General features: G+C 39.9%; 1 protein-coding gene across 1 annotated transcript in view; it reads right to left on the reverse strand.

The window, feature by feature from the left end:
* LOC124723061 overlaps positions 1-26,515 on the reverse strand; it is a 193,739-nt gene that overhangs the window by 69,089 nt on the left and 98,135 nt on the right. Inside the window, exons 9-12 of the mRNA XM_047248239.1 lie at positions 22,523-22,717; positions 22,320-22,441; positions 22,027-22,235; positions 6,461-6,632 (exon numbers count right to left, since the gene is read on the reverse strand). Of these exons, the coding sequence (XP_047104195.1) occupies positions 6,461-6,632; positions 22,027-22,235; positions 22,320-22,441; positions 22,523-22,717 (698 nt within the window). The remainder of the gene's footprint in view (positions 1-6,460; positions 6,633-22,026; positions 22,236-22,319; positions 22,442-22,522; positions 22,718-26,515) is intronic.

A 26,515-nucleotide genomic window follows, 5' to 3' on the forward strand; every position in this document is an offset into this window, starting at 1 on the left:
TATTTTGTCCAGATAGCTCACATTATGAAGAAAGTTTTCCGAAATAGCCAATGAAATTCTTCAACTAAAATGGACTACATTACCTTACTGAAGAAATTTGCTAACTTTAATAAGAAATTGTACTTACATGAGCACAAGAAAAGTTTGCAAAGTAGCAGCATAATGTTGTTAACAGGCTATAACAATAAACCTCTTGCCTTGAAAGAAAGGTCCTATGAGCCTGAACAATCTAACAGGCATAGTCCGTATCAATTCAGGCAGGCTAGGAAAAAATCTTACCTTCATAGTCTCGGATGTTATTGAATTTAGCATATGTTAAAATGAAGGACAAAGTAAGGAACACGTGTTTTCTGCAAAAATATTTCTGCTACGAGATACAGCCCGCCAACGATGACACTGCGCATACCATTTTGAAGATGTGGATTTTGGAAAAAATCTTAAAATGCTGTCTCTCTGGAACAGTTGAAACATAATTGCTTTATGATTACAAATAAATCCTCCATGTGGACTTACCTGCCAAAGTTCTTTTACTATAGCATTCTGAACTTTTTTCATAATTTATGAAAAGAATTTTTTTTTTTTTTTTCAAAATGCCAATCCATAAAATTTTGATTTTTTTCTGTTGGTTAGTGCCATATAGATCTACATACCCTCAAAAGGAGAGCTTCCACTTTTAGGCTGAACAGCTTTTATGAACAATTGAAATTTTTGCCATACATAAAACCTGTTTTAGTACCACATTATCACATAACAGGCTCATAAAAATCAAAACATAGCCTTATTTAACATAATTTTAGTTTTGAAAGATGAGAAAAAGTCTCATTTTTCAAGAATTTTAAATAGTTCCAAAATGTATGTGAAAGGTCCAAAGACTTAAAGGTTTCAATTTATACAACTTCTGTGCACTCTGTGTTCCACTGCTTCAGTATCTCCTTGTCCGTCCCCAGTAACTGAATGATCAGCGTGACGGACTGTCAATCCTCTGGGCCCAGGTTCAACTCCTGGCTGGGTTGGGGATTTTCTCCACCCAGGAACTGGGTGTTGTGCTATTCTCATCATCATCATCCTATCATCCTCATCGACTGTAGGTCGCCCGAGTGGCGTCAAATTGAAAGACCAGTACCCAGAGAATGGTCCGCCCGACGGGGGCAGTATCTTTCTTTGGTATAAAGTGATGCCTTCCTGTTGAACCAATAGGAACTGGAGCACTTACGAACTTCAAAACATTGTGAACAGGAAGTGAGCACTGATGGAGTTGTTGCTGTCCTTCAGCTGGAAACCTATATCCAGCAGCTAGTCCAAATGGTAGCATAAAGTTCACTATAATTTCGTTTAACTCATAACTGGTGTCCATAATCTCTGCAATCCACAACTCACAGTCATACACACATGCCACAAACATCCCCCTTCAAAGATTGTGAATCTGAATATTACCTTACTGTTTCTGTGGTGTTGGTAAAATGAATGAAATTTCTTCTATTTTGCTCTTTCAAGTGTGTGCAATATGAATTTGCCCATCACTTCAAGTCCAAAAATGTGTATTTTGGCTTTCTTTTACAGGATTAGTTTGTTTGGACTATTCTTCTTTTTTCTGCTCATGCAATTCTTCAATATCCTCTTTGGACAAAAGAATGAGGGCTGTGGATGTGTAAGATTAAACGACTCTCATAAAATCCTCAGCATTCTGAATCACAGCTGTATTTGGTCTGCAAAGATTATGTTTTGTAGTATGGTGCTTCAGTACACTACACCATAACATGACCCCTTCCTGTGACCAGTAGCACTGTATACCCAGTCAGTTTCTGCAAACTACTTACTCAATTCAAACAGCTGGTAATGAGTTTTAAAATTACTAGGAGCACAATTAGAAATAATAATGATCTGCTCTGCCCCTGTTTGCAGTTGAAGAATTTTGCGCATTGCTTGCAAAGCTTGGGCTGAGTCATGTTCTGTGCCATCACTCATAACTGCAACACTTGTGGTCTTGTTTTGAAAATATGTAAAAATTGAAACCTGGTCATTACTTCAATGATACCCTTTGTACTTCTTTTGGGAGAATTACAGACCAGTTCTCAGCAAAATCACAGTGAAGCACTAAACATAGTTCTTCAGCCTGTACACACCCTTTCACTTCTGCAATGTGCTGTTGTTGCAATTTCTTCAGATGCTGGTGTGTTACTACTTTCACTGACCATTTACCAGGTTCATCAATGAAACTGTCCTTTATTTTCCTTCAATGTCGCATATGTAATTTTTGCAGAGTTATCTACTACGTCTTCCAGGCCAAGCGTCTGTAAAGACATTCCTCCTTTTCCAGGGCAGTCAGATTCTTGAAACAAACAAGTCTCTCGTTTTACGTCACAGACTACTAATTACTTCACACACCCAACCAAGTAAGGTCTTCAAAGTTACCACACAAAGTTCAAAATTTGCGCAGTACACACATAAACAGACATCTCTAGATGGGTGTGGAACTACCCTCTTAGGTAGTAGTGCATAAAATTGTGATCTTCCAGTATGATAAGTTGTATAGTTGCTCTTATGAATTGCAAAAGTTTCTTTAATACTGTGAGTCATGTACCTCTTCGCTTTCACAACTTTTTGACCTTCAACTGTTACAGTTCTAATGTCGTCCTTGTTGGCACTCTCACGAGAAGAGTCCCATTTATCTTCCAGATAAAATGACTGCACTATTTGAACTTGAGCTACAGAATACCATAATAGGGATCTGGTCTTCCAAAGACTCCTTTTACAGACCTCACATTTCTTGATTTGTCTACCATTTACTTTGATACTGATGGAATGTGATTAAAAAAAAAATTTTTTTTTTTGAAAATTTTTCTGGAATAACAGTTAAAACTTGCATCTTTTCATTGTAGGGTGCACAATATTCAACAGCTGAATTGATATTTGTGAAAAATTCCTGGCAAGAGGTGCAAGAGTGCATTGGTTCATTTTCTTCTGAAGATGGAATTTCTACTGTGAAGAGTTTGGTCAGTTTTGCTGTAGTGTATTCATCCACACTTCAGTCATTTCTCTGTGCTTTCTTGATGCATAGAGCTTACGACTTGCCTTCACTGACCACAGTTTCTTAACAAGATTAACACCTACCTCTGTAGCTGACTGATTCAGGGTATTTAATTCTTCCTCTACTGATGCAAAATCTGCATCATATGAACCATTGGAGGCTTCACTCTTTTCAGATACTATCATTGTTGTTATTCTGTCAAGACATTTAGAACACAAAAGTCGTCACTGGAAACACCTTCAATTTGAAACAGTCTTCAAATGAGAACACTTTATTCCCAACCTGAACAAAGTCTGGTTTCTTGTTTCTCTTAAATATCACTCTTTTATGGATGTGCAAATAGTCAGCACACTCCACTCTCCTATGGACCCAATCAGAAAACATTTTGAACAGCCCTTTCCACAAAACACTGCAACTGTGTCCACTGGCAAATTCCTCACGAAAACACTGAACCCACTGGAAGGTCTCAGCTTTCTTAAAAGCCTCTTCAGTAAACAAATTAACACTGAACGACTACAATACAGAAACTTACTATGAACAAACATGACAAAGAAACTGACAAGAAACTACAACAAAGTGTAAGAAATATCTGCAACAATGAAAGTGAAAAGAAATAAATGCAACAAAGAAAGTGATAAGAAATAACTGCAACAAAGACAATAGAAATGAATGTTGTAACAAAGAAATTAGTAAGAAACAACTTCAGTGAAGACATACATTACCCTTGAAAGTTAAAAAAAATGATTTTTTAAAAATAAAACCTGTCCAACTTAAAAGTAGAAGCTCTCCTTTACGGAGAATATAGTATTACATGGTACCAACCAACAGAAAAAAATCTAACTTTCCTGGATTGGCATTTTTGAAAAAATGGAGGATACCATTGAAATCAAAAAGCAATTTTTTTCAAATAAAAAAAACTCTAACAAAATATCTAGAACTGTTACAGAGATACAGCATTTTAAAAAAAATTCCGAAATTCGCATCTTCAAAATGGTGTCTGTAGTGTCATCTTTGGATGCCTGTATCTCAGGGCACTTTTTTGTGGAGAAAACAAAAAAAAACAGTGTTTTTTACTTATGCCTGAATTTTAACATATGCTAAATTCAATAACATCTGAGACTATGAAGGTACCACCCCCCCCTCCCCCCCCCCCCCCCCCCCCCCGCAGTGATACACATGCAAATAGCACATTAATATTTAGCTTTTACTGAATGCAGAAACCTTTCATACAGCCTTGAGGCTGTAGTGTGCCAGAAATGTCACACAACTCTTTCTTCAGATTATAAAAATACTATGTAGTGTAAATAAAACAAAACTGCAACTGGAATATAACTTAGTAATTTAGTTACCTGAAGAAACTGAAACCACATATAGCATCTGATATTAACTACTAGATTTACTTTAAAAAACTACAGGAGTTGTGAATAATCTTGAATAGAGCTCATTCTTTATGATACATATTGATCTCACCACTGTATCCACTGCTCAAAACAATGTTTTTCCTTCATCCTTTTCTTGTTTGTTTGGAAAATGACAAGAGGCAAGAAAAATAATGTACACAGTAGTTAGACAAAATTCTCTCTCAGTAGTTTTTGTTAAAGCATGCTCCTGATTTGCCACATTTAACACAGAATTTGATGTATATCCTCAACTCGTCCAATGACAAATGTGACTGATAGCACTACCGGTTACAAAAACAAAATTTTAAATTAGTAAAAATCAGATATATCATGGTTTGTGCACTACAGGTTTAGAGGAAAACCTCAACTCAGGCTGCTTAAGTTTACATTACTCTGCTCCAGGTTCATGATAGCAAATGAAACAGATGATGATGTGTTTACATTTGAGATTTAAATAAATTTTAGGTTATTGTGTCTTGAATGAAGTGTACAGTTGTTGTGAGTTACGTAATAAGTTTTCAGTTTAACCAACACAGTATGTTCATTTTGAGATTAGTCAGATTATGATATTTACGCACAGTCATGCACATACCAACAGACTTATGGCTCCACACCTGTATCAAAATATGTTCCTAGATGAAAGATACCACTTTTCATGGTATTTATTTCAATACGTCTGAGACAGGATATCTACCATCACAAATGGTGAATCAAGGTAGACCGACATTTGCTTGTACCCCTGAATGCAAAGACTGCATCATGCAAGCTGTCTATGAAGATCCAGTGCATGTGAAACTTGTTACAGGACAGAATGGAGGGCATTTCACGTAGTCACATTATCTTCAATGTGTCAAGAGTCTTCCATTGATGATCACTGACCAAAGAACAATTTGTGCTGATGGTTTATTGCATGAACTGTCAATCTATAGTCTGTATCTTCAATTTTATTTACAAAAAAATGGCTCTGAGCACTATGGGACTTAACATCTGAGGTCATCAGTCCCTAGACTTAGAACTACTTAAACCTAACTAACCTAAGGATATCACACACATCCATGCCCAAGGCAGGATTTGAACCTGCGACCGTAGCAGCAGTGCGGTCCCGGGCTGAAGCACCTAGAACAGCTCGGCCACAATGGCTGGCATTTTCTTTACAGATAAGGTAACTTTTGAAAGAGGTGAAAGAGCAAATTTTCATTACATATATCTGTAGACGTATGAAAATATCTGATACAATTTAAGCTGAACATCAGCAGCAATTTAAGATTAATTTGTTGCAGAAATGCTGGTTCACTGTTGGGTAGATCCAAACGTTCTTCCATCACATCTTGAAGATGTGGTGTACAAGAACATATTTGGAACCCTCTTCCCAATTTGTCACTATAATAAGAGGAAAGATATGGTTTGCATGTAATGGAACTCCAGCACATTTTGGTCATATTGTTTGAGACACTCTAGATGATATCTACCATGACAGACAGACAGTTACAAGAAGATTAGTTTTATGGCCTGCACATTCAACTGACCTCAATCCTTTCGAGTACCTGTCAGACAATTGAAACAACTGGTTGTGCAGTCATGAAAGGTTGTGAAACCATCTGACATTGTCCTGGATTTCTTCAAAGTAGCGTGACGATACATAAACCAATAAATTAATTCATATGTTGAAGCAAATGGACATTTTTATTGTCTGTTACAAATTTCTGATTTGAGAACTATATAAAACACTCTATCATCAATAACTTTTAAGAAAATGAAGGACTTTGGAACATTATGTTCCCATGGACTCTTTAAGGAATGACAAAGACATAATGACTCATTTTTCTAGTTTTTGTCCAAGGAATACTGCTCTTCCTCTTCCGCCCCCCCCCCTCCCCCAAAAAATTGTGTACACCCTGTATGAAAATTGACCTGAGACACAAACAGTGAAGAAACCTGTCACATGTTACCATTAGAATAGCACTTTCTGAAGGTATCACATCAAATGTAGTGTAGTTTATGGTGCAATTATTATGAAAATATTAATACATACCTTTCAGAAAATCAGGCACAGTTTCTTCATCAATCATGCCACCTTCTTCTAAAGCATCTAAATCTGCTGCTTGAGTGAGCTTATCCCAAGGAATGTAAGATACTCCTAAATCAACTTCCCAGTAATCCTTCCACTCTTTCCCCTTCACTCCTTTACCTGGGGCCCACGCAAGCTAAAAATGAAATTCACACTTTAAAACTCATCTATGTACATGAAAGACTATAATGTAATGAAATACTACAAAGCAGGGCATGACCCATGCTTTTAAGTAAAATTCTTGGTTCATTTGCGATTTAAGCTCAATCATAATAGGAGCACTCCAAAATTATGAGAGTTTAAAAATTCCAACTGATTGGCAATCCTGATTAAATTCCAGAAGACAACAAACTTCAAATGATGTGTTGGACACATACCTTCCAAATAATCATCATACAGTTGTTTGCATTTGAGTAACAGCACATTAAAATAATCGGGAAAGTTGGAACTCCTAGCAGTAATGAAGTCTGATCAGCAGTTAGGTGTATTAGTGTGATTGTGTAACACACTGTAAATTGTGTGAAACATATCACTATACAAAATTTATTACATGAGAAATGATGCCATGGCACCATGAATTGGGGAAAGCCAGTCAAATTTTCATGATGAAAAATGTGACATGCTTTGAATATAAATTGGCAATTTCAATTTCATGGTGTGTACAACCAGGAAAGTGAAATTTTCACCCTGAATCATTTATCCTTTCAGGAAGTTTCAATTCCAAAACAGTTCAAAATTTTAAATGTTATGAAGTGCTGGGGGCAATTTTTCCTCATTTGTAGTCTTTACCACATGGTGCAGTTTCACCATTAAGTTTACTCACATTCAATGTGGCTGACTACCTCACCTCCCAAAGCTATCATAGTGAACGGCCTACAGCAATTTGTTTGGCAGTAAAATGCTGTTGCAGGTGCAGATGTATCTTACAATAACTGAGAGTTTTTTCAGCATAATAATGACAACACACTAAGCACTTTAACTGAAGCTGTAATCCTCTCTTTCTGCACTTTAGTACAAATAGTAATGGAACATAGACCGAGGAGAAACGAATAATATGAGGAGGCACCTGGTAGAATTTTGCACACAGTACAATTTAATCATTGCTCGTACTTGAATTAAGAACCATGGAAGAGGTTAGTATATGTGGAAGAGATCTGAAGACACTGGAAGGTTTCAGACAGAAAAAGAAAAAGATTTTGAAATGACATTTTAAATTGTAAAACATTTTCTGAGGCAGATGTATACTTTGACCATATTTCATTGGTTATGAAGTGTAAGTTAAAACTTGGAAATTGCAAAGAGGTAGGAAAATAAGGAGATGACACCTGGATAAATTGAAAGAACTGAGGTTGTTGAAGAGTTTGAAAAATAGAATTAAGCAATGAGTAACCAAAACAGGGGATAGTAGTAGCGAAATAGAAGGATGGGTAGCTTTCAGATATGAAATAGTGAAGGCAAATGAGGATCACACGAAGAATAAGACAAGACTCAGTAGAAATAAATGGATAGCACACAAGATACTGAATTTAACTGACAAAAGGAGAAATATAAAAATGCTGCAAATGAAGTAGACAAAAAGGAATATAGATCTAAAAAAAATGAGATTGACAGAAAGTGCAAAGTGGCACAGCAGGAATGGCTAGAGGAGAAATGCAAAGCTATAGAAGCATGCATGAAGGAAAATCAAAGAGGCCTTTGGTGAAATGTGAAGCATTGGTACGAATATTAAGATCTCAGATGACAAGCCCGTACTAAGTAAAGAAGGGGAGACTGAGAGATGGAAGGAATATATAGAAGATTTATACAAGGTTAAAGACAGTATCATAGAAAGGTAAGAAGTAACAGATGAGTATGTGATGGGAGACATGACAGAGCGTGAAGAATCTGACTGAGCATTGAAAGACCTAAATCAATACAAGAGCTCTGGAATAAACAATATTTCCTCAGAATTATTTAGAACTTTAGAGGAACCAGCCATGACAAAACAATTCTACCTGGTGTGGTAGATATATGAGGCATGTGAAATACTTAATTTTTTTGTAAATATGAATGCAATTCCAATTTCAAAGAAAGTAAGCAGTGACATGTAAACATTATCGAACTATCAGTTTAATACATCACAACTGCAAAGTACTGACACAAATTATTCACAGAAGAATGAAAAAAATCTGATAAAAGCCGATCTTGGCCAAGTGAGTTTGGGTTCCGGAGACATATAGAAACAAGTAACACAATACTGACCCTATGACTTCTCTTAGAAGATATGTTGAAGAAAGGCAAACGTAAGTTTATAGCATTTGTAGATTTAGTTAAAGATTTTGACGAAGTTGAGTGCACTACACTCTTTGAAACTCTGAAGGCAGTAGGGTTAACATACGGGGAGTAGGGGGTTCACAACTTGTTCAGAAAGCAGACTGAGAGCTACAGGAAATGAAAGGGAAACAGTGGTCGAGAAGGGAGGGAGGGAGGGAAGGGGCAGAAGAGAGAGAGAGAGAGAGAGAGAGAGAGAGAGAGAGAGAGAGAGAGAGAGAGAGAGAGGGGGGGGGGGGGATTGTAGCCTGTCCCCAATATTACAAAAAGTGTACATAGAGTAAGCAGTTAAGGAAACCAAGCAGACATTAGGAAAGGCAACTGAGGTTCACGGAGACGAAATAAAAACTTTGAGGTTTGCTGATGGCATTGTAATTCTGACAGTGACAGCAAAAGAACTTGGAAAATCAGTTGAAGGGAATGGGTAAGATCTGGGAAAATGTTTTAAGATGGACATCAACAAAAGTAACACAAAGGTAATGGAATGTAGCCAAGTCAAGTCAGGCAATGTTGATGGAATTAAATTAGGAAATTCTACCCTAAAAGTAGTAGATGAGTTTTGTTATTTGGGAAACAAAATAACAAACAATTGGCAAAATAGAGAGAATATAACATTCAGAATGGCAACAGAAAGAGAAGCATTTCTGAAAAAGAGAAAGAATACTGAACATAAAATAACATTTTTGGAAGTCTTTTCTGAAGGTATTTGTATTGTGTGCAGCCTAGTTAGGCAGTGAAACATGAGCTATAAACAGTTTATATAAGGGAATACAAGCTTTTGAAATGTGGTGCTACAAAAGAATGCTGAAAATCAGATGGGTAGATCGAATAACTAATGAGGTGGCTGTGAATTAAATTGGGTATGAAAGAAATTTGTGGAAGAACTTTACCAAAAGTATGGCTAGATTGATGGGACACATCCGGAATCATCAATTTATTAATGAAGGGAAGTGTTGGGGGCAAATATTGTAGAGGGATACCAAGAAGTGGCTACAGTAAGTGAATGAAGCTTGCAGTAGTCATGCATATATGAAGAGGCCTGCACATGACAGACTATCATCGTGAGCTGCATCAAACCAATGTTTGGACTGAAGATCACTGCACTGAGGAGCCAAGCGAGATAATTAAAAGGCCCTGTCAGGTCAAGCACTGCCTACTGAGCACCTTTGTAGCATGGCCACACTTGCAGTTTGTGATGCAATATACTGACAAGACTCCTCACTGGCCAGTGCAGATAGCATTGAGAGAAAAGAATATAGCCTACAGTGCCTGGTTGGATAGTGTCACATGCTGTCAAGTAAACTACAGGAAATCTTACTTCATGTGGCACAGGTTTACGACGTGTGATTTTCGAATGTCATTGCTCATACAGAAGACTCACACTGCAAAATAATAATCCTGGTCCACCTACAAAAACTAGTCTCAAGAGAAAAACTTATGTTCAGGAACCTACACTGAAGCACCAAAGAAATTGGTATAGGCATGCATATTCAAATACAGAGATACACTATGTGATCCAAAGTATCCGGACACCCCCAAAAACATACGTTTTTCATGTAAGGTGCATTGCGCTGCTGCCTACTGCCAGGTACTCTATATCAGTGACCTCAGTAGTCCTTAGACATCGTGAGAGAGCAGAATGGGGCACTCCGCGGATCTCAAGGACTTCGAACTTGGTCAGGTGATTGGGTGTCATGTCATATGTCTGTACGCGACATTTTCACACTCCTAAACATCCTTAGGTCCAATGTTTCCGATGTGATAGTGAAGTGGAAATGTGAAGAGACACATACAGCACAAAAGCGTACAGGCCAACCTCAACTGTTGTCTGACAGAGGATCGTAATGTGTAATAGGCAGACATCTATCCAGACCACCACACAGGAATTCCAAACTGCATCAAGATCCATTGCAAGTACTATGACAGTTAGGCGGAAGGTGAGAAAACTTGGATTTCATGGTCAAGTGGCCGCTCATAAGCCGGTAAATGCCAAAGGACGCCCCACTTGGTGCAGTGAGTGTAAACACTGGACAATTGAACAATGGGAAAACGTTGTGTGGAGTGAAAGAACAATTCGGTGATGGCGATTGCGTCTTTCAATACGATTGAGCACCTGTTCATAATGCACGGCCTGTGGCGGAGTGGTTACACGACACTCGCCTGCAGAGTCCTGACATGATTCCTATAGAACACCTTTGGGATGTTTCTGGAATGCCGACTTCATGCCAGACCTCACCAACCGACATCAATACCTCTCCTCAGTGCCGCACTCCATGAAGAATGGGCTGCAATTCCCCAAGAAACCTTCCAGCACCTGATTGAATGTATGCTTGTGAGAGTGGAAGCTGCCATCAAGGCTAAGGTTGGGCCAACACCATACTGAATTCCAGCATTACCGATGGAGGACACCACGAACTTTTAAGTCATTTTCATTTTCAGCCAGGTGTCCGGTTACTTTTGATCACGAGATTGGTTACTGGTGCTACAATCGCAGATTATCAAGATTGAAGTAAGTTTGAATGTGGTCCTATAGTCAGCACGCAAGCAATGGAACACAGCATCTTAGAGATAGCAAATGAAGTGGGGATTTTCATGTACAACCATTTCAAGAGTGTACCACGAATATCAGAAATCTGGTAAAAATATCAAATCTCCGAGATCGCTGCGGCTGGAAAACGATCGTGCAAGAACAGGACCAAGAACAACTGAAGAGAATTGTTCAACATGACAGAAGTTCAACCCTTCTGCAAATTGCTGCATATTTCTAAATTGGGCCATCAACAAGTGTTAACGTGCGAACTGTTCAACAAAACATCATCATCGATATGGGCTTTTGGAGCTGAAGGCAGACTCATGTACCCTTGATGACTGCACAACACACAGCTTTACGCCCCGTCTGAGCCTATCAACACCGACATTGGACTGTTGATGACTGGAAACATGTTGCCTGGTCAGACGAGTCTTGTTTCAAATTATATCAAGCGTATGGAAATTTGTGGCTATGGAGAGAACCTCACGAACCCATGGATTCTCCATGGCTCAGCAGCGAACTGTTCAAGCTGGTGGAGGCTCCGTAATGGTGTGGGACGTGTGCGGCTGGAGTGATATGGGACCCCTGATTCGTCTAGATATGACTCTGAAAGGTGACATGTACGTAAGCATCGTGTCTGATCACCTGCAGCCATTCATGTCCACTGTGCATTCTGATGGACTAGGGCAATTCCAGCAGGACAATGTGACACCCCACGTCTACAATTGCTACACAGTGGCTCCAGGAACTATCTTCTGAGTTTAAACACTTCTGCTGGTCAACAAACTCCCCATACATGAACATATCTGGGATGCCTTAAAATGTGCTGCTCAGAAGAGATCTCGAGCCCCTCGTACTCTTATGGATTTATGGACCACCCTGCAGGATTCATGGTGTCAATTCTCTCCAGCACTACTTCAGACATGCCACGTCATGTTGAGGCACTTTGCATGCTCACGGAGACCCTACATCATATTAGGCAGGTGTTACAGTTTCTTTGGCTCTTCAGTGTATAATGTGCCTTTTGTGGGTTTCTGGAAGGCTTTATAGATCCCTCACATTGCAAGCACTTTTTTAAACAATTTGAAAAATGAAACAAAATACACTCAATTAACAATGGTTACTCTGAAATTACAATCCTTCACAATTGCATGCGCCAGCATAATTTTGTTTTCACAATGATCATGTACCCTGTGAGTATCACCAATCTCTTCCAGCATCACAACACATGTATTACATTTTAACAGTTTCAGGAAAAAGAAATTGAACATTTCAGTGCCATGTTGACAAAAATACCAGGCAACACACTTCTAAGTCAATGGTTAATGACTTTGTTTACACTAAAACTACCATTTTATTTGCAAATTTCTATTTATTGGATCTACATTAATAGCCAGTTTCGTGCCAATAGGTTACTTTAAAGAGCCGACAAATGTAAATCAGTGTATGAATGCAAAAAGAAAATGTTTAACAGGGGGTTTGAAAAGAATTGTTGTGAAGCAAAGAGCTTTTGAATTAAAGTGTGGTTACATAGAAAAATGAAATGCATATGTACGATACCTGAAAAACAAAACTCTTCATTTTCATGTTTATTATTTCTACACAGCTAATCAGCTCATGTTCCTGGCATGTTCCCCTTATATACCAGGACACAATTTTTCTTCTTGTAAGAATGCTTGTAATGGAAATTTGTGACTATTAAGCCAGAATAACAGTAAGAGTTAAAAAGCATGTACAACAATGTATACAATCCACACTTTCTGTAATCCTTCAAGTTTTGTGGTTAAAACTGAGAAACTTTTTGGAGTAAATCGCTCTGTTTTTTTAAAAAAGAGAGAGAGGCAAATATCTGATCTGGTACAGAAAAATTGCACTAACTTAATCATACATTCTTTAAAGGAAAACTTCATCCCCAGAATGTTAGTTCCAACTTTCACAATCGTTTTATTATTACTGGACTTGAGCAGTATATATTAAATAACATCTTTGTGTCAGTTCTGCAGTCCATATGCCTTACATGCTAGACTACTACATTCCTTTCACTGAAGCTGTTCAAAAACTGAGTATGAGGCTTGTCCAGATATTACGAATACGCAATTGTTTACAAATTGAAAAGACAATATATTTAGGAAAAACTTACAAATTCACAAATTTACATGAAATATTGTTTTTCAACAGTGTCAGCTTCATTCCCAATCCATGAGCTGAGGGATGAGATTTCTTATACCTTTTTCAAAAAGTCTCCCTTCACCACTTTGGCCAATTGTTTGATAGTACTCTGGACCTCGGTGTCAATAGAAACAACTTCAGGCACCTGAAGATGCCAGATCAGAGCGGTGAATGGGGTAGCTGATGATGTCCCAACTATTGGCTACGTGCGGACGTACATTGTCACGCAACATGCGCAATCCCTTTGATACCATCCCCTTGTTTTGTCCTGTATTGTCCTCCAAAGTTCTTTTAAGCTTTCACAGTACTGCACAGTATCAACTGTTTCCCCTGGGCAAAAAATTCAGAGAGGAGAAACCTTTTTACAGTCCCATAAAACTGAGGCCATGATTTTTAAGGTCAAAACAAGGGTTTTGAATTTTGCACTGACAGAGAGGAGGGATGTCGCCAATACATGGATAGTCTTTTCACCTCAGGGCTCTAGTGGATCACCCACTTTTCATCACCAGTAACAGTAGTCAAGGAATTGTTCATATTCCAGTTTGAACCGATTGTGAAGTATCCCTGAAGATACAATACTGTTGATTTCGTATTGATTGGTAAATTGTTTTGGTATTCAATTCTCACATAATTTTTGAAAACCATATGTTTCAGTAATGACTTAATGCAGAGACATTGTGTTCATCTTGTCTAAAGTCAATTGAAAAGGCAATATATTTAGGAAAAATTTCATGTCATCGGTCATAATTGACGGACACCCACTCCTTTGCTCATAATGAACAATCATTCTGCCAATTTTAAACTCACAATATCACTTGTACATATCAGTATGATTCAACACACCACACCCATAAACAGTTCCAATTTCATTAAAAATCTGAAACAGCACATTTCCCTTTGCAAGAAGAGACTGGATTATGCTCTTCACTTCACAGCTGGTGGGATTCAGAACAGACACACTTATTTCAACATGGGACCAAAACATGAGTTTTCAGTTGACTGAGACAAACAACAATGCATTCTACTGCCAACACATTATCCTTGAGAACAGTACTGGCAACTGTTGAAAAAATTCCCTTTGAGTGTAGAAGGCACAGTACTCTCACTTTCTGGACATGCCTTGCACAATTAGGCCTGAATGGAAAGAACTGCAGTCCAGCACTAGGAAAGAATAAACCACAGAACAGGTTGCAATACAATGTAAGGTTGAAGAACACACATATGTTAAATAAATAATAATTTTTGTACTTATAAAGCTTCAGAGACACTTATATGAACATGGAACCACAACAAGAGTTTTCAGCTGACTGAGACAAAGAAGCATGCATTCTATTGCCAACACATTGTGTCTATCCAACACACCTACTAGTACATTCAATCTGCTCTTGGAATCAATGGCAGCTGCCTGTAAAACCTTCATGTCCAGAACATTTGCACATGCACATCACACTATTCCAGGAATAGAAGGCTCTGTATATAATGTTCTCTAACAGAGCCAGAAGCATTGTAGAAGGTGAAAACAATACCATGAAAAACTCTATGCAGGAAATACTGAAGATCTGGAACTGGAGAATGCTGAGAAAATCAAGAGTAGCAACGAAAGCACTGCAAACAGATGTGAACAACACAGGACTCTCAGTTCGGTAATATATGCCTCGAAGATCTTGATCTCTATCATTTTATGGCAGACAGAAGGCAAGATAGATGTATTGATAATGGACAACCAGTTTGGCTTTAGAAGAGGTGTACGCACTAGAGAAGCAATACTCAGCTCATGATTAATTTTTGAGGAAAGAATAAAGGATGGTCAAGATACACATATCGCCTTCATCGACTTAGAAACAGAATTTGATAGGGTAGACTGGTCACATAGCCTTTTAAAAAGCTGAGAGAGATTGGCATAAAGTATAAGGACAGAAGAGAAGAGGTGGGTGGGATAAGGTGTGGAGAACATCAAGAAGAAGCTACTATTATTAAGCAGGGTGTACAACAGGGTTGCGCACTCTCTCCTGTCTTGTTCAATGGATACATTCAGGGGGCAACAGATGAAGCTATGGAGAAACTGGGAGCCATAGGAGGAATTGAAATTCATGGTCCGAAAAAAACATGTTGAGATTTGCTGTGATATCACAGTGTTAAGTGAATATGCAGAACAATTAGAAATGGTGCTGGCGCAGATGGAAACCACTCTCAGCTCTTCCTATAATATGAAAATAAATACAGGTAAAACAAAAATCTTAGTGGTGAGCAGACAAAACACTGTTGCCCAGTGCTCACACAACAATGAGTGACTGGACACTGCTCACAGAGGGAGTAAAAATACATAATATGGAAGGTCAAGGAAGGATATTGCAAACCAGGCAAAAGCTGCTTTTAACAAGAGGAGAAACCTTTCCACGTCCAGCAGCAAAGACAAACAACTTAGGAAAAATCTAATAAAGACGTTCGTTTGGAGTGTGCTGCTGTACGGAAGTGAAACATGGACACTCAGAGAAGCAGAAAACGTAAAATAACAATCTTCATGATGTGACGCTACCGTAGAATGCTCAAAATTTTCTGGGTAGACAAGATATCCAATGAAGAAGTGCTCCACAAAGTGGATGAAGAGAAGCCTTTTCTCCCGAAGGTAAGTGAACACAGAAGGCACTATTAAGTTGGTCAACTAATGAGACATGATAGTATCATTAAAAGTATTGTTGAAAGGAAAGTAAAAGGGAAAAGTATGAGAGGAAGATTGAAACTAGAATACATCAACTAGATCATGTAGGATACCAACTGCACCACCTACACTGCTGTCAAGAGGAAGGTCAAAGACAGAAATACATAGTGAACTGCTGATAACCAACCTGATGGTTGAAGACCTAAGAACAATAACAGACGCTCAACAGGTATAATTATGATATTCGGTATCTTAACTTGTAATTAAAGACGGATGTATCTATTTATTATTGAAATGAAGCAGGAGTCATCGAAGGACACTTATCCAACACAAGAGAAGAGAGTGAAGAGTGTTAGCAAAAGAAAAGAACACTGTAGTTTCTTCAAGGCAACAGAAATTAACTGTCAAAATTACACTACAAGAAGACACAGTAATAAAAACTAACTGTGTCTGCTGTAGTGAGCTTCCTTCAGCTTTCCAAACAAATAGCTGGAAGCTCAAAATCCATATACACTCCTGGAAATGGAAAAAAGAACACATTGACACCGGTGTGTCAGACCCATGTGCAGTTGACGGACTTTGAGCAAGGGCGTATAGTGGGCATGCGGGAGGCCGGGTGGACGTACCGCCGAATTGCTCAACACGTGGGGCGTGAGGTCTCCACAGTACATCGATGTTGTCGCCAGTGGTCGGCGGAAGGTGCACGTGCCCGTCGACCTGGGACCGGACCGCAGCGACGCACGGATGCACGCCAAGACCGTAGGATCCTACGCAGTGCCGTAGGGGACCGCACCGCCACTTCCCAGCAAATTAGGGACACTGTTGCTCCTGGGGTATCGGGGAGGACCATTCGCAACCGTCTCCACGAAGCTGGGCTATGGTCCCGCACACCGTTAGGCCGTCTTCCGCTCACGCCCCAACATCGTGCAGCCCGCCTCCAGTGGTGTCGCGACAGGCGTGAATGGAGGGACGAATGGAGACGTGTCGTCTTCAGCGATGAGAGTCGCTTCTGTCTTGGTGCCAATGATGGTCGTATGCGTGTTTGGCGCCGTGCAGGTGAGCGCCACAATCAGGACTGCATACGACCTAGGCACACAGGGCCAACACCCGGCATCATGGTGTGGGGAGCGATCTCCTACACTGGCCGTACACCACTGGTGATCGTCGAGGGGACACTGAATAGTGCACGGTACATCCAAACCGTCATCGAACCCATCGTTCTACCATTCCTAGACCGGCAAGGGAACTTGCTGTTCCAACAGGACAATGCACGTCCGCATGTATCCCGTGCCACCCAACGTGCTCTAGAAGGTGTAAGTCAACTACCCTGGCCAGCAAGATCTCCGGATCTGTCCCCCATTGAGCATGTTTGGGACTGGATGAAGCGTCGTCTCATGCGGTCTGCACGTCCAGCACGAACGCTGGTCCAACTGAGGCGCCAGGTGGAAATGGCATGGCAAGCCGTTCCACAGGACTACATCCAGCATCTCTACGATCGTCTCCATGGGAGAATAGCAGCCTGCATTGCTGCGAAAGGTGGATATACACTGTACTACTGCCGACATTGTGCATGCTCTGTTGCCTGTGTCTATGTGCCTGTGGTTCTGTCAGTGTGATCATGTGATGTATCTGACCCCAGGAATGTGTCAATAAAGTTTCCCCTTCCTGGGACAATGAATTCATGGTGTTCTTATTTCAATTTCCAGGAGTGTACTTCTGCATCTACATCACAAGATATCTGCCCCCTTAAGCTCCCCCTCTGTGCTAAAACAAAATAACCAACTGTACAGATTGCTAGAATCCTTGGAACAAAATGTTTCTGCCTTCAAATCAATCTGGAAAATCACATCACAGTGTGTTCACTACATGGTTTAAGACAGTGTAATGTTTACTGTGTAGTGTATGCAGCGAATTTAGCTTCACAAACAATTTAAAGAACCAAGAATTTTAAATTTTTTGAACTCACTGTCCTAATGAGTCCTATGCCTTTCTATGCTTATAGCATTTATTACTTTTCTTTATATGGACAATTGTGAAGATTTTGTATGAAAATGAGGATTTCCATGGCAGAAATTATGCTAACAAATAAGTACTATTAATCTTTTTCGTATGTACTACTTTATATACAGCCATTAACCTAACAATATACGAGGGCAGTTCAATAAGTAATGCGACACTTTTTTTTTTCTGAAACAGGGGTTGTTTTATTCAGCATTGAAATACACCAGGCTATTCCCCAATCTTTTAGCTACACAACACTATTTTTCAACGTAATCTCCATTCAATGCTACGGCCTTACGCCACCTTGAAATGAGGGCCTGTATGCCTGCACGGTACCATTCCACTGGTCGATGTCAGAGTCAACGTCGTACTGCATCAATAACTTCTTCATCATCCGCGTAGTGCCTCCCACGGATTGCGTCCTTCATTGGGCCAAACATATGGAAATCCGACGGTGCGAGATCGGGGCTGTAGGGTGCATGAGGAAGAACAGTCCACTGAAGTTTTGTGAGCTCCTCTCGAGTGCGAAGACTTGTGGGAGGTCTTGCGTTGTCATGAAGAAGGAGAAGTTCATTCAGATTTTTGTGCCTATGAACACGCTGAAGTCGTTTCTTCAATTTCTGAAGAGTAGCACAATACACTTCAGAGTTGATCGTTTGACCATGGGGAAGGACATCGAACAGAATAACCTTTTCAGCATCCCAGAAGACTGTAACCATGACTTTACCGGCTGAGGGTATGGCTTTAAACTTTTTCTTGGTAGGGGAGTGGGTGTGGCGCCACTCCATTGATTGCCGTTTTGTTTCAGGTTCGAAGTGATGAACCCATGTTTCATCGCCTGTAACAATCTTTGACAAGAAATTGTCACCCTCAGCCACATGGCGAGCAAGCAATTCCGCACAGATGGTTCTCCTTTGCTCTTTATGGTGTTCGGTTAGACAACGAGGGACCCAGCGGGAACAAACCTTTGAATATCCCAACTGGTGAACAATTGTGACAGCACTACCAACAGAGATGTCAAGTTGAGCACTGAGTTGTTTGATGGTGATCCGTCGATCATCTCGAATGAGTGTGTTCGCACGCTCCGCCATTGCAGGAGTCACAGCTGTGCACGGCCGGCCCGCACGCGGGAGATCAGACAGTCTTGTTTGACCTTGCGGCGATGATGACACACGCTTTGCCCAACGACTCACCGTGCTTTTGTCCACTGCCAGATCACCGTAGACATTCTGCAAGCGCCTATGAATATCTGAGATGTCCTGGTTTTCCGTCAAAAGAAACTCGATCACTGCCCGTTGTTTGCAACGCACATCCGTTACAGACGCCATTTTAACAGCTCCGTACAGCACTGCCACCTGTCGGAAGTCAATGAAACTATACGAGACGAAGCGGGAATGTTTGACAATATTCCACAAGAAATTTCCGGTTTTTCCAACCAAAATTGGCTGAGAAAAAAATGTGTTGCATTACTTATTGAACTGCCCTCGTATGTCCACATTTTTCTGTAGTTGGCTTTGCTTTCTTTTGGTTGATACAGATACTGAGAAGATGGTATATTACCAAAATCAGTAGTAGTAATAAAAAAGTATTAATACAGTTTTGTGTGATGAATTTTTTGAACTATATTACTGTTGTTGCAAATCATCTTCAATAAATAATGTTCATTTAAGAAAAATATTTTCAGAAGATATGAAGGATTTTTATATATATAAAAGGAGCAGACATTTGCATTACTTTCCCCAAAGTTCGGGCGTAGGCCTTACTATTAAATCTACAGTAACAATATTTCATTCGCCCTAAGTCTACTACACAGGGTGAAGCGAAATTCGCGCACTCGGGCTTCGCAGCGTGACTCCTTCCATGCCAGTGATGAAAATAGGTCTCTTACAAAATTTCATCCAGCGAGTACATCCAGCCGAAAACAGACGTTAAAAAGTGGAAATCTGGCAACGCTGTAACCATTTGTATGTTAACAGCCTCTGTCAGCAAACAATAATCGTGCTGTGCAGTTGGTGCAGTGGATAGTTTCGGTTTAGCATGCAGGTCAAGGGTTCGACCCTGGGTTGGGGCGCATTTTTTTTCTTATTTGCTAATTTCATTCTGACATTTCATACTATAATATACACCATTCCTTAGGTCACATGTATTCTAAATTTACAACATTTTGTAATGTTGAACATAACAAATATGTGATTAGACAAATAAGAAAGAGACAGTTGAAACAAATGACTTGTCATAGGGCAAAATAACTACAAAAACATCATCAATTTCAAGATGCTAAAGACGACAGCACAGTAAAATAACACATCTACTTGTCATTTATACTACATGTAATATGAGCGCTCAGATGACGCACATTAGCAAGCGGTGACAGTAACAATGTCCAAATTAATGACCGCATGACCTTCACAATAGAGTACTTTGTCCTCAGAACAACAGATTCCCAAAGCGACCTCCAACCGCTGTGCAATCCGCCGCAGCTCTGGACCCTTCACAGAAAATCTGCATCCAAAGTAAAAAGAGCAGCATGAACAAGCACTACCCATTCTTCCATATTCATTGGCGGAGTAGAGTATACGTGCTCCTTCAGGTGTCCTCACATGAAGAAATCCAGGGGATTTAGGTCAAGTGAACACGGTGGCCATACAACTGGACCTCCACGTCCAAACCATTTCCCTGGAAATGTTCTGTCCAAATACTGTCGCACATTAATTCCAGTGTGTGGAGGCATACCATCGTGCTGCAACCATATACTCTGCCAAACATGTAGTGGAAGATCTTCCAGTGCATCAGGAAGATAGTTTGAGAGGAATGAATGATATCTTCGTGCAGTCAACTAGTCAGGCAATATGTATGGCCCAAACACCTGTTACTCAATATTCCGGCCCAGACATTGATACCAAAGCAAACTTGATATCCACAGTTGCAAGTGATGTACAGGTTAACCACACACCAATGGTAGGCATTGTGCGAACTGAAGACACCCACAAGAGGGAATGCTGCTTCATCTGGCCATATTACAGTGTTCACGAAGTTGTCATTGGCTCCCTGTTCTTGTTGGAACCACTTACAGTATTCGCAAAGCATGCTGTTAGTCCTACTGGTAACATAAGACCCTAACGAAATGTAATGGACCTGAACGAGGCAAGAATAATACTCAGTATTAATTTATGGTACCATTGGAGAACGATACAAAGAAAACAAATTTCGCATCTAGTAAATGAAGTGGTGAGAAGAAATTCACACCCATAATGTGGAAAGGGCTGCTTTAAAAACTGACCAATCTTCCACCTTCTAAGACAGCCGTTTGGAACTGCAAATGTCTTCTAGAGGACCTGCTGTAGTCATTGTTGACAATTAAGTTGCCAAGTACCGTACCACCTGCACTACATTTACCAAATTAAAACATATGCCTCAAACCAGGATCGAACCATTGACCTCCTGCATGCTAACCCAAAACCCTACCCACTGCACCAACTGTACAGCACAAGTAATGTGTGCTGACAGAGGTAGTTACCATACTGTGGTTACAGTGTTGCCAGATTACCACTCTTTAATGTCCGTTTTCTGCTGGATGTACTCGCCGGACGAAATTTTGAGAGACACTTCTTTTTATCGCTGGCATGTATGGAATCGTGCTGCGAAGCCCGAGTGCGCGAATTTCGCTTCACCCTGTATATAAACGATAATGTCAAGGTTTTTACACACTGAAACTCTCTGCTTCCTTCATAATATAAACACATGGAGATTTTCTGAAACAGAGCTTTGGAAACCTGTTTTTGGCCAAATATTCTCCACACACGTAAGCACAGCCTTTAAATGAAAGTTATATTGTGACAAAAGATGAATTAGTTTTCTTACTGTAATAGCCTTTCCTTGTAGTTTGTGATTTTTTAGTTTTTGTAGTGCTCTAAAAGCATCCTGTCGTCGATTCATGCATATGAAGGCACAACCTCGAGGTGGTATCAGATCTATTGATACTATATCACCATATTCTCCAAAGGTGTCTGATAATTCTTCCTGATGAACCAACTTTGACAAATGTCCAACCCAAAGAGTTGTGCTACAAACTGAAAAGCAAAAATTTTTTCACAATACATTTTTAAATACACTTCCATTCATACAAATGCACAATGTATGAAATGAATCCTTACCACTCAAATGTTCTTTCTTACATGGTGGCAGACCTTTTTTTCTTCTCTCCCTCTCCTTCTCCCGTTCCCTCTCTCGTTCTTTGTCCTTCTCTCGATCACGTTCTTTGTCTCGTGACCTTGACCTATTATTAAAAAGCTAAGTATCACAAATTTTCTCAGAATATTATCTAAATAGGAAAAAAAACAATTTTATCACACTATACCTTCTCCTCCTTTGCCTTGACTGTGATCGTGCTCTGTTGTCGGATGATTTCGACCTGGATCTTCTACCATGGCGACGATCTCGTGACCGAGAACGACTGTGCCTACGCCTGTAGTTCTTTGAGTTGACTGATGGACTGCCAGATCTGCTGCGATCGAGGTTTATTATTTCCACTGAGTTCCCATTCTCCTGTTGCCTGTTATTGGCACATACACACACACACACTTGGAAATACACCTATTTTATGATTAACATTTTTGACACTAAAATGCTACAGAAATAAGCAAAGTGATTTACCATGTTTACCAGAGTATAAGACTTACCAGAGTATAAGACAACCCTGAATATAAGACCACACCCCCCTCCCCTTTTTTTAAGGCTCCTGAAGAAAGTTTTATTTTTAACATATTCCAACTAATCAAAGGTACAAATTGTTTTACTGGTATAAAGTAACTGGCTAAAAATTTTAACATTATAACTATTCTAAATTAATGCTGTTTATTGATTGTGTACATTCTGATAATACAATAAGAAACAAAAACAAATAGCTTACCACCACCACCACCACCACCACCACCACCACCACCTACTCCTCCTCCTCCTCTTAAGCCTACTGGCATTTCTTTCTTCCTGATACTCCTCTCACAGTATGTCATCTTATGAGCAATCCGGAGCACTGTATATGCAGCACTTTTTGAATCCTTTCATAATAGATTCACTCAAGATTCTACCACAAGCAGTAAGGATCCACCAGCCCAGTCTGGATATTGACAGTTTTCTATAACTTGCCCTCCTGGAGAGAGGTGATGGTCTCCTTGAAGCAGCCACTCATCGTAAGGCTGTTGCAGGTGAGCCTGAAAAGGTCTATTCACGACAACATCCATTACTCAAATTATGAGATTATGCCACCAGGAATTATTGGCAGGTCTTTGTTGTTCTTTGCTATCAGATCTTTAACTTCCTGGGTGAGGTATCCCCTGAAAGAATTCAGCACCAACATCTTCCTTCTGTTAAGCAAAGACCCTGGTATTCTGTTCCAAGGCACCTTCAACCAATCTTGATGGTCATTTGTCATCCATCACTTTCTTCAGCAGTTAAAGATAACTTCTGTGGGCAGTTTTACTTTCGCTATCTTTTCCCTGCAAAGATTCACATATGGGGAGAGCTTTCTTCCATCCGCTAGCACACCCAGCATTACTGTTATTCTGGCCTCTTTACTGCCAGACCTTATACAAACACTTAATGCTGTTCACAGTGGCAGCAACATTTGACAGCATATCAAAATAAACAGGCACCTGATTGGCACTGACCATATGGCCTAGCGAATGGTCGTACAGTTTCCTCAGGCTGATTATGCAACACTGATATACAACTGGTTTTTCATCATACGCCGTGGGAAGTCACTGGGCTAGTGTTGTTCTGCGTCATAAAGTTAGCCCTGCACTCTCATCATCCTTATGCACCAGCTAGTACTCACTTTGAATCCCGCAACACATGGAGTTGGAAAATTCTTCTTGATCTCCAGGGTCTTCATTCTGATAATTTCTCTAGTAACCAGGATACCTTCATTGCATTTCTCTTGCAAATACTGAAAAATCTGCTGGTACAGTTTGTGAAACTTTGCCTGCTTTGGTCACCTTAAAGTTCGGTACATACGTCTGGTGCTCTTTCATTTATTCTGCATCTGTGGCAGTAACAGAGTTGCTTCTGGCTTCTGCTTCATGAATCACCCATTATTAACTTAAAATTAGTGTCATATTGTCTGTGTGGACTAGCGGCGAACTGTGAACTTGTAGATCCGTACTTCTCAAAAGTCACAGCTGTAATTTGACATTAATTATAGAGTTCTTGCAGCACTGGAAATATAAGCAAATTGAATAACAACAATACCATAACTCATCCTCTCAGCTCTCCCTACAGTTGAATGGGCAGAATTCTCAAGACTTCTATAATACTGTAATAAATCATGAAAATCAATAGTGCTGTACAGCTGTTGCACTTTTATTTGTTGTGTTGTGTTTCAGGTGTTCTGTATGAACACATTTTTGTTAGCATTAACTTGTCTCCTGGGCTGTAGCTTACACTGGGGCCACTACCAGTCATGAAAGAGTGTGTCTAATGCTCACAGGTTCGCAATGTGTCAGGTATGCATTGTCAATGGGATGACAGTTTCACCTAGCGATTTTGCATCTGTACACAATGTATCAAAAAAGACTTTACAACTTTGAAAGTTAGTAAAAACTTATTATTAATTACTTACACATTTAGTCTTGATGTCATCTTCAACGAAAATAGATCAAGTTTTGACTCACGTGGTATGCTACTATAGAACTGCACGAACGCAAGCACTAGTGGCCGCAGCAGCAAAGATGACTGCCTTTACCGGTCCCAAGTATTCTCGTTGTGTGTTCTGGTTTGAAGAGGAAGTTTGCGACAACTGTGCAACATAATTTTCGTACAGTGTGTGGTAAAGATGATCCCAGTAGGCCTACTATTTATGGGTGACGTACATGTTTTATTAAAACTGGATGTTCAGTAAGACATAACAAATCCTCAGGTTGTCCCCATGCATTTGACGTCATTGTAGAGCAAGTGAGACACAGCTTTGTGAAAAGTCCAATAAAATCAACCCTGTGTGCTTTGCGAGAGCTGAGCACCCAACATGTGACTGTTTGACGCGTGCCAAGAAAATGGTTGAATCTCAAACCATGCAAGCTTACAATGGTGTACGATCTAAATGACACAGATAGGATGACTCTTAAGGACTTTTGTGTGGAAATGTTACATCAGTTGGATGAAGATTTCAATAGAAAAATTATCTATAGTGCTGAGTCAACTTGTCACCTAAGTGGTAAAGTTAATACACTCAACTGTATGATATGGTGCTGTGAAAATCCATGGAAATCTCTGGTACATGACAGCCCAAAAATGAACGTGTTTTGTGCATTAAGTAAGAGCAAAGTTAATGGATTGTTCTTTTTCCAGGACAAAACTGTCAACATAACTATGTACTTAGATATGCTGGAAAACTTTTTAATCCTCCAGACTGACATTGGTGACCAAGAACGCAGTGTACAGCTTATGCAATATTGTGCACCATCACACCAACTCTCCGACGACATCCAGGATTTTCTAAATGTCCGCTTTCTAGGAAAGTGGATGGGTCGAGATGTGCCAACTGCATGGTCCCCATGTTCACCAGACCTGACACCTCTTGTCTTTTTCTTTTGGGGATTCATCGAAGATATCATGTTTTTTCCACGATTACCGGTTCCTCTACCAGAGCTCACAGCTAGACTATCTCGCAACTGAACAAGTCATGCCTGTCATACTGCAGCAAGTCTCGCAAGAAATCAACTTCAGATGGGATATGCGATGCATAACCAATGGAAGTCACACTGAAGCTGTTTATGTGAAAGGTTAAAAAGCTTTATGTATTTTGCTATAAATGGACACCAAACTATTTCTACAAGTTAAATGAATACATCAATATCAGTTTTCAAAGTTGTAAAGTCCATTTTGATAAACCTTTTATAGATGTGAGAATGTGACAATATTACTTCGTCTTTGCTTCCAAACATATCATCTGCCCACTGCTCTCTCACTGGCTGTATAGACCCAGCAGCTGACAGATCCTCTTTTGTTCCCATCATATCTCACAGTGACAACTGTGTTACACAGGGCAAGAAAGTATGCCACTGGCCCCTACCTAGACTTTTATCATCTCCTGCAGGAACACACACTATTGTTGAGAATTTGTCCAATTTTAAAGTCATTTCAATTCTGACTGCAAGTAGGTTCAGGTAAACTGCAGTTTAAACATGACATATGTTAACAAAAAGCCGAGGTATGTGTTACATGGTTGGCAGCATTACGAAATTCATCTGTTCATCTCTCCCCTCCCCACATTTGCCCTAGTTCTCTGCCAAGCTGGTGTCCTAGTTACCTTTTCAGTCCTTCCAAATTCTTCAAAATAAATCAGCACATGACCTCA

Source organism: Schistocerca piceifrons, chromosome X (assembly GCF_021461385.2).
Source record: "Schistocerca piceifrons isolate TAMUIC-IGC-003096 chromosome X, iqSchPice1.1, whole genome shotgun sequence".
NCBI lineage: Eukaryota > Metazoa > Arthropoda > Insecta > Orthoptera > Acrididae > Schistocerca > Schistocerca piceifrons.